Genomic DNA, 18,982 nt, shown 5'->3' with positions numbered 1-18,982 from the left:
TAAAATTACTATTGTCATTTTATAATTGTACTGTAAAAACAAAAAAGATGATTATTATTATTATTATTATTATTATTATTATTATTATTATTATTATTATTATTATTATTATTATGTAGTCATGTTGATATTAATAATTACAACTTTTTTGGCCAAATTGTTGTTGTTGTTGTTGTTATTATTATTATTATCATATTTTATTAAATACTCCATTAAAATAAAATAATAAAGAAAAAATCATAATCATAATAAAATAATAATAATAATAATAATAATTATTATTATATGTTATTTTATAAAAATACTATATAATACGAGTCAATTCTGCTCCACATGAATGAACAAAACTGAGAGTTTGATGCTTTAATACATGAAAATGAAGCCATACATATTAATATTGTCATTTTACAGTACTGTAGAATTGAATTATTTATATTTGTGTTATTAAAAACTAAATTTTACAGTGAAATATTAATATTTTTATATTAATAATTAATACAATAGTAATATTTCTTATTTTGTATAATAATTTTATTTAGTAGTATAATATTAATATAATTATGATGATAAAAATAATGTTGTTGAATATTTATTTAGTAAAAGAATAATCATAATGAATAACTGCATAATAATAATTTATTATTATTATTATTATTATTATTATTATTATTATTATTATTATTATTATTATTATTATTATTATTATTATTATTTTAAAGTCATTTTGATATCTAATCACAATATTTGTGACCAAACTGTTAATATTACAAAAGTAATCATTCTTAATTTGGTTTAATATTAGTGTTTAGTTAAAAATAAATATATTATTATTATTTTTATTATTATTATTATTATTATTATTATATAAATTAATATATAACCACAACATTTTTGTCTAAATTGTTATCACAATAGTAATATTTATCTTTTTGTTTAATATTTATATTTTGTAAAAAAAATATTATTATTATTATTATTATTATTATTATTATTATTATTATTATTATTATTATTATTATTATTATTATTATTATTATTATTATATAATGTTCTTGTCCGTGTTGTGACTCTAGTAACAGATGAAGTCACGGCCGGTCTCATTGTGTCTCTTCCCGTGAGCTCCACTGAGAGTCTGTGTTAAACCAGCGGACTCTCCACACAGGGGCCGCTCCACAGGGGCCAATCCACAGGGGCCAATCCACAGGGGCCAATCCACTGAGAGTCGGTGTTAAACTGGAGGACTCTCTACACAGGGGCCGCTCCACAGAGGCCCTCCACAGGGGCCCTCCACAGGGGCCAATCCACTGAGAGTCGGTGTTAAACCGGAGGACTCTCTACACAGGGGCCGCTCCACAGGGGCCAATCCACAGGGGCCAATCCACAGGGGCCAATCCACAGGGGCCCTCCACAGGGGCCGCTCCACAGGGGCCAATCCACAGGGGCCGCTGCACTGAGAGTCGGTGTTAAACCAGAGGACTGTCCACACAGGGGCCCTCCAAAGGGGCCAATCCACAGGGGCCGCTGCACTGAGAGTCGGTGTTAAACCAGAGGACTCTACACAGGGGCCGCTCCACAGGGGCCCTCCACAGGGGCCAATCCACAAGGGCCGCTCCACAGGGGCCAATCCACAGGGGCCAATCCACAGGGGCCGCTGCACTGAGGGTCGGTGTTAAACCAGAAGACTGTCCACACAGGGGCCCTCCACAGGGGCCGCTGCACTGAGAGTCGGTGTTAAACCAGAGGACTCTCCACACAGGGGCTGCTCCACAGGGGCCAATCCACAGGGGCCCTCCACAGGGGCCAATCCACAGGGGCCGCTCCACTGAGACTCGGTGTTAAACCGGAGGACTCTCCACACAGGGGCCGCTGCACTGAGACTCTCCACACAGGGGCCGCTGAGACTCTCCACACAGGGGCCGCTGAACTGAGACTCTCGACACAGGGGCCGCTGAGACTCTCCACACAGGGGCCGCTGCACTGAGACCCTCCACACAGGGGCCGCTGCAGTGAGACTCTCCACACAGGGGCCGGTGCAGTGAGACTCTCCACACAGGGGCCGCTGCACTGAGACTCTCCACACAGGGGCCGCTGCACTGAGACTCTCCACACAGGGGCCACTGCACTGAGACTCTCCACACAGGGGCCACTGCACTGAGACTCTCCACACAGGGGCCACTGCACTGAGACTCTCCACACAGGGGCCGCTGCACTGAGACTCTCCACACAGGGGCCGCTGCACTGAGACTCTCCACACAGGGGCCACTGCACTGAGACTCTCCACACAGGGGCCGCTGCACTGAGACTCTCCACACAGGGGCCGCTGCACTGAGACTCTCCACACAGGGGCCGCTGAGACTCTCCACACAGGGGCCGCTGCACTGAGACTCTCCACACAGGGGCCGCTGAGACTCTCCACACAGGGGCCGCTGCACTGAGACTCTCCACACAGGGGCCGCTGAGACTCTCCACACAGGGGCCGCTGCACTGAGACCCTCCACACAGGGGCCGCTGCAGTGAGACTCTCCACACAGGGGCCGGTGCAGTGAGACTCTCCACACAGGGGCCGCTGCACTGAGACTCTCCACACAGGGGCCGCTGCACTGAGACTCTCCACACAGGGGCCACTGCACTGAGACTCTCCACACAGGGGCCACTGCACTGAGACTCTCCACACAGGGGCCACTGCACTGAGACTCTCCACACAGGGGCCGCTGCACTGAGACTCTCCACACAGGGGCCGCTGCAGTGAGACTCTCCACACAGGGGCCGCTGCAGTGAGACTCTCCACACAGGGGCCGCTGCACTGAGACTCTCCACACAGGGGCCGCTGCACTGAGACTCTCGACACAGGAGCCACTGCACTGAGACTCTCGACACAGGGGCCGCTGCACTGAGACTCTCCACACAGGGGCCGCTGCACTGAGACTCTCCACACAGGGGCCGCTGCACTGAGACTCTCCACACAGGGGCCGCTGCACTGAGACTCTCGACACAGGGGCCACTGCACTGAGACTCTCGACACAGGGGCCACTGCACTGAGACTCTCCACACAGGGGCCGCTGCACTGAGACTCTCCACACAGGGGCCGCTGCACTGAGACTCTCCACACAGGGGCCGCTGCACTGAGACTCTCCACACAGGGGCCGCTGCACTGAGACTCTCCACACAGGGGCCGCTGCACTGAGACTCTCCACACAGGGGCCGCTGCACTGAGACTCTCCACACAGGGGCCACTGCACTGAGACTCTCCACACAGGGGCCACTGAGACTCTCCACACAGGGGCCGCTGCACTGAGACTCTCCACACAGGGGCCACTGAGACTCTCCACACAGGGGCCGCTGCACTGAGACTCTCCACACAGGGGCCACTGAGACTCTCCACACAGGGGCCGCTGCACTGAGACTCTCCACACAGGGGCCGCTGCACTGAGACTCTCCACACAGGGGCCGCTGCACTGAGACTCTCCACACAGGGGCCGCTGCACTGAGACTCTCCACACAGGGGCCGCTGCACTGAGACTCTCCACACAGGGGCCGCTGCACTGAGACTCTCCACACAGGGGCCGCTGCAGTGAGACTCTCCACACAGGGGCCGCTGCACTGAGACTCTCCACACAGGGGCCGCTGCACTGAGACTCTCCACACAGGGGCCACTGCACTGAGACTCTCCACACAGGGGCCACTGCACTGAGACTCTCCACACAGGGGCCGCTGCACTGAGACTCTCCACACAGGGGCCACTGAGACTCTCCACACAGGGGCCACTGCACTGAGACTCTCCACACAGGGGCCGCTGCACTGAGACTCTCCACACAGGGGCCACTGAGACTCTCCACACAGGGGCCGCTGCACTGAGACTCTCCACACAGGGGCCACTGCACTGAGACTCTCCACACAGGGGCCGCTGCACTGAGACAGCTTTGTTCTGCGCTGACCAGCACCAGAGTCAGGCTCTGAACAGACGGCACATTGTGGGCTTTTTCCATGAGTAAACGCTGCTTGTCAACACGGCCTCCTCTGCCTGAGGAAGACTGGGGCCCTTGTGCTGCCGCGCAAAGAGAAACACGTTCACAAAGAGCCGCTTCACTTTCATGAAAGAGCGTCTGAGATCTCAGATATATGCATTGTTTACAAAGGGCCTTTCTGCGCCTATAAAACCAATTTCCGCTTACCCTGGAGGCTTCATGCATGCGTGTGTGTGTGTGTGTGTGTGTTTGCTGCCCAGACGTGATATTAGTGTTGCTAGGCACTTTATACTATTACACCATTCTGCCTGTGACACATTTGAGCCGTTTTCAGGGCCGAATATATCAAGCACCTTAAATGAAGCCTTTGTGCTTTTGTGAGCCGAACGCGAGACGCCATTGTGACGAGCTAATTATCCCGAATAATGCAGACGCATCAGCTATTGTGTTCCCTGTTTGTGCATCACATTTGAATGACAATATGAGCTCTGAAGCTCATTACTGAACCAGTCTGAGGAAATATAAACATGCACACAATGATGCACATCAACACCTTTCATAATGTTTGCGAAATATTCCAGTGAATATTCGCTGTTGAGTTCATTTTGAGACATTGTTCAGAGTCTTTTTCTTGGGAACATGCCATGGCCTGAAACTCTCTCAGAATTCATTTCTGAGAACATCTGAAAAACCATTTCATTAGAAAAACATCATAAAGTCCGTTTTATTATTATAGTACAATACAGATCGTTTCAAAGAAGCTTCTGTTATAAACAGTCAACAATGCAAACTTGTAACATATGTAACAAGGACACTGTAAAATAAAGTGTCACCTAATATTGATATTGTATGATTGCTACTATATAATCAGCGTTTTTGAACGAATCTCTTGAATGAATGGTTCAATGACTCACTCACTTGTTTCATTACTGGATGAATCAGTGTTTTTGAACGAATCTCTTGAATGAATGAATCAATGACTCGCTCACTTGTTTCATTACTGGATGAATCAGTGTTTTTGAACGAATCTCTTGAATGAATGAATCAATGACTCGCTCACTTGTTTCATTACTGGATGAATCAGTGTTTTTGAACAAATCTCTTGAATGAATGAATCAATGACTCGCTCACTTGTTTCATTACTGGATGAATCAGTGTTTTTGAACAAATCTCTTGAATGAATGAATCAATGACTCGCTCACTTGTTTCATTACTGGATGAATCAGTGTTTTTGAACGAATCCCTTGAATGAATGATTCAATGTCTCGCTCACTTGTTTCATTACTGGACGAATCAGTGTTTTTGAACGAATCTCTTGAATGAATGAATCAATGACTCGCTCACTCGTTTCATTATTGGATGAATCAGTGTTTTTGAACGAATCTCTTTAATTAATTAATTTATGACTCACTCACTTGTTTCATTACTGGACGAATCAGTGTTTTGAACAAATCTCTTGAATGAATGAATCAATGACTCGCTCACTTGTTTCATTACTGGATGAATCAGTGTTTTTGAACGAATCTCTTGAATGAATGGTTCAATGACTCACTCACTTGTTTCATTACTGGATGAATCAGTGTTTTTGAACGAATCTCTTGAATGAATGAATCAATGACTCGCTCACTTGTTTCATTACTGGATGAATCAGTGTTTTTGAACGAATCTCTTGAATGAATGAATCAATGACTCGCTCACTTGTTTCATTACTGGATGAATCAGTGTTTTTGAACAAATCTCTTGAATGAATGAATCAATGACTCGCTCACTTGTTTCATTACTGGATGAATCAGTGTTTTTGAACGAATCTCTTGAATGAATGAATCAATGACTCGCTCACTTGTTTCATTACTGGATGAATCAGTGTTTTTGAACAAATCTCTTGAATGAATGAATCAATGACTCGCTCACTTGTTTCATTACTGGATGAATCAGTGTTTTTGAACGAATCCCTTGAATGAATGATTCAATGTCTCGCTCACTTGTTTCATTACTGGACGAATCAGTGTTTTTGAACGAATCTCTTGAATGAATGAATCAATGACTCGCTCACTCGTTTCATTATTGGATGAATCAGTGTTTTTGAACGAATCTCTTTAATTAATTAATTTATGACTCACTCACTTGTTTCATTACTGGACGAATCAGTGTTTTGAACAAATCTCTTGAATGAATGAATCAATGACTCGCTCACTTGTTTCATTATTGGATGAATCAGTGTTTTTGAACGAATCTCTTTAATTAATTAATTTATGACTCACTCACTTGTTTCATTACTGGACGAATCAGTGTTTTGAACGAATCTCTTGAATGAATGAATCAATGACTCGCTCACTTGTTTCATTACTGGATGAATCAGTGTTTTTGAACGAATCTCTTGAATGAATGAATGAATCAATGACTCGCTCACTTGTTTCATTACTGGATGAATCAGTGTTTTTGAACAAATCTCTTGAATGAATGAATCAATGACTCGCTCACTTGTTTCATTACTGGATGAATCAGTGTTTTTGAACGAATCCCTTGAATGAATGATTCAATGACTCGCTCACTTGTTTCATTACTGGACGAATCAGTGTTTTTGAACGAATCTCTTGAATGAATGAATCAATGACTCACTCACTTGTTTCATTACTGGATGAATCAGTGTTTTTGAACTAATCTCTTTAATTAATTAATTAATTAATGACTCACTCACTTGTTTCATTACTGGACGAATCAGTGTTTTGAACAAATCTCTTGAATGAATGAATCAATGACTCGCTCACTTGTTTCATTATTGGATGAATCAGTGTTTTTGAACAAATCTCTTGAATGAATGATTCAATGACTCACTCAAAGACTTCACTTGTTTCATTACTGGATGAATCAGTGTTTTTGAACAAATCTCTTGAATGAAGGATTCAATGACTCACTCATAAAGACTTCACTTGTTCCATTACTGGATGAATCAGTGTTTTTGAATGAATCTCTTGAATGAATGAATGAATCAATGACTCGCTCACTTGTTTCATTACTGGATGAATCAGTGTTTTTGAATGAATCTCTTGAATGAATCAATCAATGACTCGTTCACTTGTTTCATTACTGGATGAATCAGTGTTTTTGAACGAATCTCTTGAATGAATGAATGAATGAATGAATGAATGACTCGTTCACTTGTTTCATTACTGGATGAATCAGTGTTTTTGAACGAATCTCTTGAATGAATGAATCAATGATTCACTCACTTGTTTCATTACTGGATGAATCAGTGTTTTTGAACGAATCTCTTGATTGAATGAATCAATGACTCACTCACTTGTTTCATTACTGGATGAATCAGTGTTTTTGAACAAATCTCTTGAGTGAATGATTCAATGACTCATAAAGACTTCACTTGTTTCATTACTGAATGAATCAAAATATTTTGAACAAATCTCTTGAGTGAATGATTCAATGACTCACTCATAAATAGGGTTGGGAACCGAGAACCGGTTCTTATGCAGAACCGAAACTGATTTTTGAAAAATACCAGAACCGCGCGAAATTCCTAAGTTTCGGTTCCGAAAACGGTTCTGGTGCAATGTGTGTGCGAAGCGCTGGAAGCGTATCCTTTCATAGCGAGTGACAGCCAGTGTTGCCAACTCCGTGATTTTCCCGCTTTCCCGTTTTCCACTGTTGCCGCGGGCTGTGTTTCATGTCCGCGGGTTGAAACGATTGTACAATTGTGCGGGTTTTGTTGTGAAAACCTGGCAACCCTGGCTCACCTCATCATGAATATTAATTACGTTGCCTGCCGCTTCCAGGAGGGCAACGCAGTTCAGCACTGAAAGCCCTCGCGCTACACATTTACGGTTTTGCGTCAGATATTTTCTCGTTGACCACCAGCATGGCGAAGAGAAAGTCACAAGTATGGATTCATTTCCAAAGAATGAATGATAATGAAGCAAAATGTAACACGTGAAAAGTTAATAACATGCAAAGGAGGCTGCACTAGCAATTTGACAAAACATTTGCTACAGCACAGAGTGCCACAGGGCTTATACCAGATTTATAGTGAAAGGCCTATATATATATATTATATATATATATATATATATATATATATATATATATATATATATATATATATATATATATATATATATATATATATATATATATATATATATATATATATATATACGGTGTATATATATATATATATATATTTGTCAACCGTTGAGTCACCATGGTTTAGGTAAGCGTTTAGGCACAATTAGGCTACCTTTGTAATGCTGAATTGCAATTTATTATTTACAAGTTCACTGAATAACTGAATTACTATTAAATTAATATATAACTAATTAATAAATATAACTAATAAATATAATTTATAACTTGGTTTTATTCAGAGACAGAGAGATAAAATATAATAAGACAATTTCAGAGGTGTTCATTTGAAAAAAAATGTGTTGCAAGAATGGCTTAATTAATACTGTAATATATGTACAGTACAGGACTTTTTTGACATTGCCAACCTGTAAATAAATTTTAGAGCAAGTAATAAACACAAAATGGATTGTTTGAGTTGCGTATTGTGCCTTTTTCCTTTACCACTATTTGTTTAATAATTTTAATGGAACCGGAATCGGAACCGGAATCGTTAGGCGGAACCGGAACCGGAACCGGAACCGGAAAATTTCTCACGATTCCCAACCCTACTCATAAAGGCTTCACTTGTTTCATTACTGGATGAATCAGTGTTTCGGAACAAATCTCTTGAAGAATGATTCAATGACTCGTTTAACGATTAATCGGGCATCTATAATTTCTGTCAATTGAAAATTAAAGCTGAACTAAAATAAAATGTAAATATTAGTTGAGCTGAAGCACTAAATGTATGAAATACTAGCTAAAGCTAAACCTAATAAAATGACAAAAGAACTCAATGAAATGACTTGAAACTACAAATAAAAGGATCTTGAAGCTAAACCAGCCCTGCGTGATCCTGTGTGTGTTTGAATGAGTTCATTGAGCTTCAGGACAGAGATGAATTCAGCCGTTCTGCCGTTAACTCCAGCGTCATTTTCCTCTGTGACAATATTCAGACAGGAAGTTGATCAATGTGAGCTTTGTGTGAGCGGAGCTAAAGCAAACACCACGGCACAGATACGTATTTATTCAGCAGTTTCTGCGGCTCGATCACGGCCGTCACGTTTCCTTCCCAAATATGAGCCGCGCACACACTGACTCTGTTCTCGGCCCGTTCTGGTGGTTTACAGAAGCTAATTTGCTGTCAATTAGGCGTGTTTATGACCCAGAATCCCTTGGGGCCCGGCTCTGGGCCCGGCCGTCCTGTTGCAGTTCTGTGAGTTTGCCCAGGATTCAGACTCTTCTCAGGGCACATCCTCGGCCAGGTCAGGTTGCAGGAGGTCGGACGAGGGCCAGGAAACACCAGCAGTGAAGCCACGGACTTCTGGAAGATTCTGCTGCGCAAATCACGTTATGCAATTTCATTGGCTTTTATTTTCTTTCCCGGCCTGGCCTGCATTGGGCAGAGGATTCTCAGCTATTTCTGGCAACCCGAAGCTCGATGGTGTAGCATTTGAAAATGAAGAATTGTATTTTACTATTTTTATTTTACTCTATTATATATACAATATATTTATTGTTTTGTTTAACATTTGTTTATGTTATAATGATCAAAAACAATAAACAATAATACATTTGTCTATTAACTAGGGCTGATTAATCGCGATTAATCGCATCCAAAATAAAAGTTTGTGTTTACATAATATATGTGTGTGTACTCTGTTAATTATTATTTATATATAAATACACACACAAGCATGTATATATTTAAGAAAAAAATATTATTTTTATATATAAAACATTTATATTTATATATATTATAGATTATATAAATGTATATACATGCAAATATCTCTTAAATATATACATGAATATGTGTGTATTTATATATAAATAATAATTAACAGAGTACACACACATATATTATGTAAACACAAACTTTTATTTTGGATGCGATTAATCACGATTAATCTTTTGACAGCCCTAGTATTAATAATAAAAAATAATGCAGAGCTTCACTCTGAGACTTGCAACACATATATTTTATATTTTTATTTCACTATTATATTTATAATATACTGTATTTCTTGTTTTGTTTAATATTTTTTATGTAATGATAATCAAAATAATAAAATATTTGTAATATGATTAAATAATTTATAATAAATAATAAAATGATAAAAATACATTCATTTATCAATAATAAAAAATAAAATATTAAAATATTAATTATATATAATAATAAATAATAAAATAAAATAATACATTTGTTTACAATATTTTTATATTTAATATTTTTTATTTTACTATTTGTATATATTATTATAATTATATTGTTTTATTTAATATTTTTATTTAATAATATTAAAAACAATTATAAAATAAAATAATTAATGTTTAAATAATTTAATTCTAAATATTTTTTATTAATAATCAAAAATAATGATATTTTTATATTTTTTATTTCACTGTTATATATACCATATAATTCTTGTTTTTTATTTATTTTTGTGTGTAATAATAATAAAAAATAATAAAAAAATTATACATTTGTTTATTAATAATACAATATTTTTTTATTTTTCATATTTTTATTGTACTATTATATATATAATATTTATTGTTTTATTTAATATTTGGATTTAATCATAATACAAAAATAAAATAATGTTTAAATAATTTAATTATAATTTTTTGTATTAATAATAAAAATAATGATATTTTTATATATATTTTTTCACTGTTATATATATATATATACCACATAATTCTTGGTTTGTTTAATATTTTTATGTAGTAATAATAATAATAAAAATAATAAAATAAAAGATAATACATTTGTTTATAAATAATAAAATATTTTTATATTTTTCATATTTTTATTTTACTTTTTTTTATATATATATATATATATATATATATATATATATATATATTATATATATATATATTTATTTAATATCATGTATTTAATAATAATCAAAAATAATAAAATAATGAATGTTTAAATAATTTAATTATAAATATTTTTAATTAATAATAAAAATAATGATAATTATTATTTTATAAATCAAAATCACCCCACTAACTCTATCATGATTCATTCTTTCCTGATAAAGCTAGTCAAGTAATTTGTTGGAAATTCCTGCATTTATTCATATCGCAGTATATATTGCAGAAAATCTAAATATTGCGATGTGAGTTTTTCATCGAGCTTCTTACTGCAGTTCTCATGGCAGAGCAACGGCAACAATTAACATGTACAAATTCAGACAATAATAATAATAAAGTTATTAAGCCTTCTCAAAGTGCTTACACAGACAGGAAAACATAAATGCATAATAATAATAAGAGAAAAATGAGCAATTCTAAAGCTATGTGTTGAGCTGAGCTTCTGTATCTGTAATATTAGTGGTCCTTTAATAAAGTATGATGATGTATTATTATTTTCCTCATTAGTAAAGCGAGAGATTAGTGCAGCTGTCACTGTGTTTGTGTTTGTCCGGCTCTCTAACGCCACTAAAGCTGAAGTAAACACAGAAACCAAATCTCCCACTTTTCTTTTCCTGAATGCCGTCCAAAATACACCCTGGAGAATCCCAGCGTCTCCACAGCCGTATGGAGATCATATTCCCGACCGCGAGGAATGAGGGAATTAAAACACACAATGCATTGCTCAATGAGGAGAGTGTTCATGAGAGACTGCGGATTGGGGATGAATGAATATAATGTGTCTGTTTCCCACAGGAGTTTGGGAGACAGGATTCAGTCAGTCTTCTAGAGTGCTGCTGGATTCATATTTGAGAGCAAAATTAAAAGCGCCAAATCCTTTCAGTGACCAAATTAACAATTGACTTGAGTGGATTCAAAGACATTATTGATTCAAACTTTTGAAACTTACTTTGAATCCTTAGTGTCTCAGCCCACATTACATTCACACTGGATTTATAATAATAATAATAATAATAATTTTATATTATATTTCTCTCTTAGGGCTAATGATAATAATGATAATAATTATTGTATTTTATATTACGCTTATGGCTAATAATATAATAATAATAATAATAATAATTTTACATTATATTCTTAAGACCAATTAAAATTTTATATTAGATTATTTTCTCATGGCTAATAATATAATAATAATAATGCTTTCATATTATATTCTCATGGTTAATAATAATAATAATTTTATTTTATATTACTCAGGGATAATAATAATAATAATAACAACAACAATAATAATAATACTTTTATATTATTATAATTATTTAGGGCTGTCAAAAGATTAATCGCGATTAATCGCATCCACAATAAAAGTTTGTGTTTACATAATATATGTGTGTGTACTCTGTTAATTATTATTTATATATAAATACACACACAAGCATGTATATATTTAAGAAAAAAAACATTTTTATATATAAAACATTTATATTTATATATATATTATAGATTATATAAATGTATATACAGTATATACATGGAAATATTTCTTAAATATATACATGAATGTGTGTGTATTCATATATAAATAATAATTAAAAGAGTACACACACATATATTTTGGAAACACAAACTTTTATTTTGGATGCGATTAATCGCGATTAATCTTTTGACAGCCCTAGTATTATTATTTATTATTATCCCTAAGACAATAATGTATTGCCACTGTAATATAACTGCACTGTAAAATGACAAATTAATATATATATTTATATATTTTTTACTTTAATAATAATAATAATAATTGTATTTTATATTACTGTCTTTTGGCTAATAATAATAATTATATTTATTGTATATTATATTCTTAGGGCTAATAATAATAATAATTGTATAGTATATTCTTAGGGCTAATAATAATAATAATAATAATAATTTATATTATTATAATTATTATTTATTATTATCTCTAAGACAGTAATATATTGCTACTGTAATACAACTGCATTGTAAAATATTTATTTTACTTTACACTATATTAGTAAAATATAATAACAAAAATGACAATAATAATAATTGTATTTTATATTACTCTCTTATGGCTAATAATAATTATTGTATATTATATTCTTAGAGCTAATAATAAATAATAATAACTGTATAATATTATTATTTATTATTATCCCTAAGACAGTAATACATTGCTACTGTAATGCAACTGCACTGTAAAATAAAAAAAATAATATTTCAATTATTAATTTTTTACTTTACACTGTATTAGTAAAATTACAATACTTGAAAATGCTGAAAATTCAGGAATAAATGGCCTTGTAACATACATTCACATATAAATTTCAGTTATTATCTATTGTAATAACATTGCACAATATTTAGCTGTAATGGTTTTGATCAAATAAAGCATATAGTGGTGAAGTATTGGATGATGTTTCCAGGGCTCAATGGGGTTCAGGTGAACAGGAAGCTGGAAAACTGACAGGATCTGCCAAACCTGCAACACGAGCGCCCTTCCTCACGCCACTGCTCATTCTGACAGAAAATGTTGATTTAGTTTTAGTCCTATTTTAGCAGAGGTGTCAAAAGTATTCGCATTCATTACTCAGGTAGAAGTATAGATACTGGGGTTTAAAAAGACTTCTGTAGAAGTTGAAGTATCAACTCAAGCTTTTTACTCAAGTAAAAGTGTAAAAGTAACTGGTTTCAAAACTACTTAAAAGTATAAAAGTAAAAGTAATGTAAGTGGAAAAAATGCCATTAAAGGGATAGTTCACCCAAAAATGAAAATTCTGTCATAATTTACTCAAAATGTTCCAAACCTGTATGAGTTTCTTTGTTCTGAAGATTGAAGAATTTTTGTAACCAAGCAAATTATATGCAACCATTGAATGCCATAGCATTTTCCCCCTACTATGGCAGTCAATGGTTGCTCTATCTGCTTGGTTACAAACATTCTTCAAAATATCTTCAGAACAAAAACTCATACAGGTTTGGAACAACTTGAGGGTGAGTAAATGATGAAAGAATTTTCATTTTTGGGTGAACTATCCCTTTAAGGACAAAAGATTAGGCCGCGCCACAGTGCATACCCCACCTCCTCAAAAAAAAAATTTCTGAAGGCCATAATGACTATAATGTTATATTAAAAAGTTAATGTTGAACATTTTTAGATGCACTTGGCTACGCGTTTCAGCCGCATATATTCCCATTGAAAATGAACGCATTTTAGGACAATGCAAATACATTAAAGAACCATATTGTGTACTACTGAGCATTAACGTGTTTCATGGAGTGGAAGATTTGATGACTAGTTGCCTATAAATATTGTAAAGGTGCAAAAAGTCAAAATTCAGAGGCATGTTATCAATAACCATTTTTTTATGTGTGATCAGTGTGGCCAGATTGGGTCAACAATTTCCAGCCCAAAAACCTCACCAAATGTACATTTATATATATTTTTTTTAAAATGGTTATTGATAACAAGTTTGCACCTCTTACAATACTTATAGGCAACTAGTCACTCCAAGAAAAAAAACCAAAACTTTAACTGCCAAAATAATGTGATATTATTTTATTGCCATGCCAATCAATGTTGATAAGTAAGTTACCATTTTATCTCCTTAAAGCATAAAAAAAATCCCAGTAAAACGGTTCAAATATGACTATATGTCCAGGTAGAAACTGTCAAAACCGCAATCCCTTAGAAAAACACAAGATTTTCAATGTCAACAGTAAGAAGCCAATTTACGTGCAAAAAGTGCCCAATATAGAGATTGGAAAAACGCTATGTAATTAACAGGCATTTCACACGTTAATGCACACACCAATGTCAAAATGCGTAATTAATTTATACTGTACAATAATCCGTCAACAAATAAATAACAACAATGCGCTTACCCTTGTGTTGCACTTTGCTTTGACAAAACTACAGTATGTCTTTCGTGAAGTACATTGCACCTGCACTTAGCAGTCAAAACGGATTAATCGTTGATTTGAACCTCTTTCATCAGCTGTCGGGGTTGCTAGTTGCAGATGTCCTAAGTGTGTGTATGATGATGGACGGGAGGTTATATTTATAAAGAGTCTTCGAGTCACAGGTGTAATTCACGTTTGAGAGTTGAGTCACTCTCCCACTCTTTGCTGTAGATACAACTTACTGTGTATTTATGCCACTGGCATAGCGATCACTGGAATATACAGCTATGAGTTATCGCGCTAAAAACCCGGCTAAAGTCATGAATGAGGCTGAGCACGTCTGCCTGCTGATCGCTGATTGGCTGAAAGTGCGTGCTCGTCGGCGAGAACCCGCCCTATCTGGCCAGATGGTGTGTGATTTGTGCAGGTGCAGGCGTGATCGATCGCCTACAACCCAATAGGGTGTCAGAACGGTTTGTGTTTATCCTTCTCATCCAACCACAATCATATTCACTCTGTCCGGATGGCGCGATTTATCTGGATAGTTGTTGTTTTTTTATGACAAGCCGGAATGAAAACATGCCGAAATGGAATAGGAGTAACGAGGCTATTTTTAAAATGTAAGGAGTAGAAAGTACAGATAATTGCTTGAAAATGTAAGGAGTAGAAGTAAAAAGTAGGCTGAAAAATAATTACTCCAGTAAAGTACAGATACTCAAAATTTCTACTTAAGTAAGGTAACGAAGTATTTGTACTTCGTTACTTGACACCTCTGTATTTTAGTCACCTGGAGCCAGTTGCATAAACTAAGCCATTATGTTAAGACAGTGTCTTAAGATCTAGTATGAGCCACTAGCAGTTAGGCAAGTGGCATTCAGTCTTACTTTTCGTATCAAATTAGGCCAGTCTATGTTTTTATGTAACTGATTTAAAAAAATTATGAACAGTCTTAAAGAAAAAAATCTATGTCTAACTTGTAAGACTAGTCTTAATGGTTTATGCAACCGGCCCCTGAATTGTTTTTAGTTTTAGTCTAGTTTTAGTCGACTAAATATCATAAGATTGTAGTCGATTAAATCTACAGTAGATTTAGTCTCCTAAAATCTAATGAGTTTAGTTCAATTGTAATACATTAAGCATTTAAGCGTCACATAATCGACTGTCACTTGAACTGACATTTGGACATAATTTTGTTTTTGACATTAAAAATACACGAAAGAGCTCAATTCACTTTTTTAAAAACATCCATATAGTTTTTATAACTGTGTATTTCTGTTTTAGTTAGTATATCATGTTAAGCTAAAGCTTCAAATAAGTTTGTGTATTGATTTTTTTTATTTCAGTTAACATTTATTTAATTTCAAGTAATGAAGATTTTTTTTAATGGTTTTAGTGAACTATTATAACCCTGATACTTTATTGAATATGTGTCAAATACTGGTCTCTCCTCATGACTATGAATTAAATGGGAATTAAATTAAATACAGTTTATTGTGTAAGCAAAAACGAATATATAATGCGTGACTTTTAATGATAAACAAGCTGGAAATACACCAGGACTCTTATTTTGAAATGTCTGCGCCTCTATTGCAGTTGCAGGAGCTCATTCAAGTTCAGATGAGGGAGATAAATATGCATTGATACAACCGTCTAAAACATATTACTATATAAACATGGTAAAGTAAACACTGTCATTATTCATCAGCATTAGTTCTTAAACACTGGTCTGGCATAAGTGTGTGTTATTGATTGAGCCGCTCTGGAGCTGGATTGGGGGTGTGTGTGTGTGTGTGTTTGTGTGTGTGTGTGTGTGTGTGTGTGTGTGTGTGTGTGTGTGTTATTGATTGAGCCGCTCTGGAGCTGGATTGGGTGTGTGTGTGTGTGTGTGTGTGTTATTGATTGAGCCGCTCTGGAGCTGGATTGGGTGTGTGTGTGTGTGTGTGTGTGTGTGTGTGTGTGTGTGTGTGTGTGTGTGTGTGTGTGTTATTGATTGAGCCGCTCTGGAGCTGGATTGGGTGTGTGTGTGTGTGTGTGTGTTATTGATTGAGCCGCTCTGGAGCTGGATTGTGTGTGTGTGTGTGTGTGTGTGTGTTATTGATTGAGCCGCTCTGGAGCTGGATTGGGTGTGTGTGTGTGTGTGTGTGTGTTATTGATTGAGCCGCTCTGGAGCTGGATTGGGTGTGTGTGAGCCTGTAGATCGTGTGTTTTCCAGCGGTTAGATCAGTTCAGATCAAATGTGCTCATCTGATATCAGTTCTGTCCCCATCTCTGCCCTAATCCACCCTCACTAACCTCACTATTCTCCTCTCGCTTTTATTTGGTGACGAAAATGACAGTAGGTTTTCGTCATAGTTTTTGTCATCTAACATTAGTTTTTATTTAGTTATCGTCTCGTTTTCGTCAGTGAAAAAAGGTCGTTGACAAGTGTGTTCACTGAAGATGTGACCTTTAAACTATATCTGACCTGTGTGTGTGTGTGTGTGTGTGTGTGTGTGTGTGTGTTTTCAGATGATCTGAAGTGTGCTGGAATCACATGCCCAGCTCTGCCCGTCCCCGACTGCCCGTCTGACTCCGTCCTGACCCGCAGCTTCACTCCTCCAGCTGGATGCTGCCCATCGGCTCAGTGCTCGTGTGCCCGCTGTCCTCCTCCTCCGGCCTGTGGAGACGGGCACAGGGCAGCGCGGGTCAAAGAGGGCAGCGGCGCGCCGGGAAACTGCTGCCACACACACACCTGCCAAAGAGGTAAAGAGATGAACGTGTTCAGTGTTTTTGAGACACTTGTTGTTGCAGTGACAGCCCAAAACCTCCGTAGATGATCCCGGACGAGCCCCAAATTGACCTATCGGTAAGCCCCGCCCCCCTTAGTTACTGTTGCTAACTCGGACAAACAAACGGAGTTGCTATATCTTACAATGAGAGCGGTCAGTGTGAAAACCTTATCCTGAGATGTTTTTGGACACAGAATGTAGCGTATATATCCCGTCTGAATGATGGCCAAACTTTACTGATGGTTTATCAAGTTTATTACATCGTTTTTCACTCCAAAAAATCATCGTAAGAGCTGAACAAACAAAGCATAAGAAGTGCGCATTAACGTCTCATTCACAAACTCTCTCTCTCTCCGTTGCATTACCATTAACATACACAGCAAATTACACAAAAACACTCACAGTAAACAAACATACACACAGAGATTATGACTTTTCGGGGGTGTAGTCAATAACTGGTAAACTTAGTATCTGCAAAACAACTCCGATAAACTGCGTGCGAGCTCTTCCTTTAGTTACCCTGAGACTATAATACACATCAAAATAGGAGATAATGTAGACCTTAAACATATCTAAAATTAAATCAATTTACATATAACCAGTTTATTATGGAGAGGCACTGAAATGTGTTTTTGACCTACAGTCTTACATGACGCGAGAACAGTTAGTTATTTCGGTTTGTATGTTAGCAGGGACTTTAATCGTAACTTAACGAGAGTTTGACAACCAGAAAATCCTCTCAGGATCGCTGGAGTCAGTGTTACAGTACCTCAGGCACGATATTTTAGCATTTTTGTAGCATAAACACCATCAAACCGATGAGAGCTTCAGATTTTCCAATGTTTCTCTATGGCGCTGAAGCCTAAAGATGTCCGAGTTCCGGTCCCAGCGCAACTGATACTCAACTGCTATTGGCTCATCTGCGTTTGAGGGGAGGGGCTTACCGATAGGTCAATTGTCATGACCTCCCCAGTCTATTGTTGGGAATGTCAGCCACAAATAATGAATGAATTGTTAACGACTATGTCCCCTTCTCCTGTCCCAGCTCACACACAAACACCACAGAGCGAGAGTATTCAAACAAAAGTAAATATTCTATTCACAAAGAAATAAATAATAGGAAGCTAAACTGGGGAGGTCGAGGCATAACACTGAGGTTATAGAGATATAACCTTAACCCTCTGGGGTTCTTCGGGTCAAAATCGTAGCTTCATCGGAATGGTCTGAAACTTGGTGACTTTATTGGTACTTAGTATATGAACACCAAAAAAAATGACCCCCATAGGAACTGAATGGGAAATTGGCAAAAATATG

At 37.0% G+C, this 18,982-nt stretch overlaps 1 protein-coding gene across 2 annotated transcripts in view; it reads left to right on the top strand.

Annotated features, from left to right (window-relative positions):
• LOC307136193 (cysteine-rich motor neuron 1 protein) overlaps positions 1-18,982 on the top strand; it is a 106,788-nt gene that overhangs the window by 23,642 nt on the left and 64,164 nt on the right. For both annotated transcript variants that reach the window (XM_079832984.1, XM_079832985.1), the window contains exon 4: positions 17,409-17,642. In XM_079832984.1, coding sequence (XP_079689110.1) covers positions 17,409-17,642 — 234 coding nt within the window. The remainder of the gene's footprint in view (positions 1-17,408; positions 17,643-18,982) is intronic.

This window comes from Gobio gobio (genome assembly GCF_949357685.1).
Source record: "Gobio gobio genome assembly, chromosome: 13".
Classification (NCBI taxonomy): domain Eukaryota; kingdom Metazoa; phylum Chordata; class Actinopteri; order Cypriniformes; family Gobionidae; genus Gobio; species Gobio gobio.
This window is presented reverse-complemented; position numbering and strand designations above follow the sequence as displayed.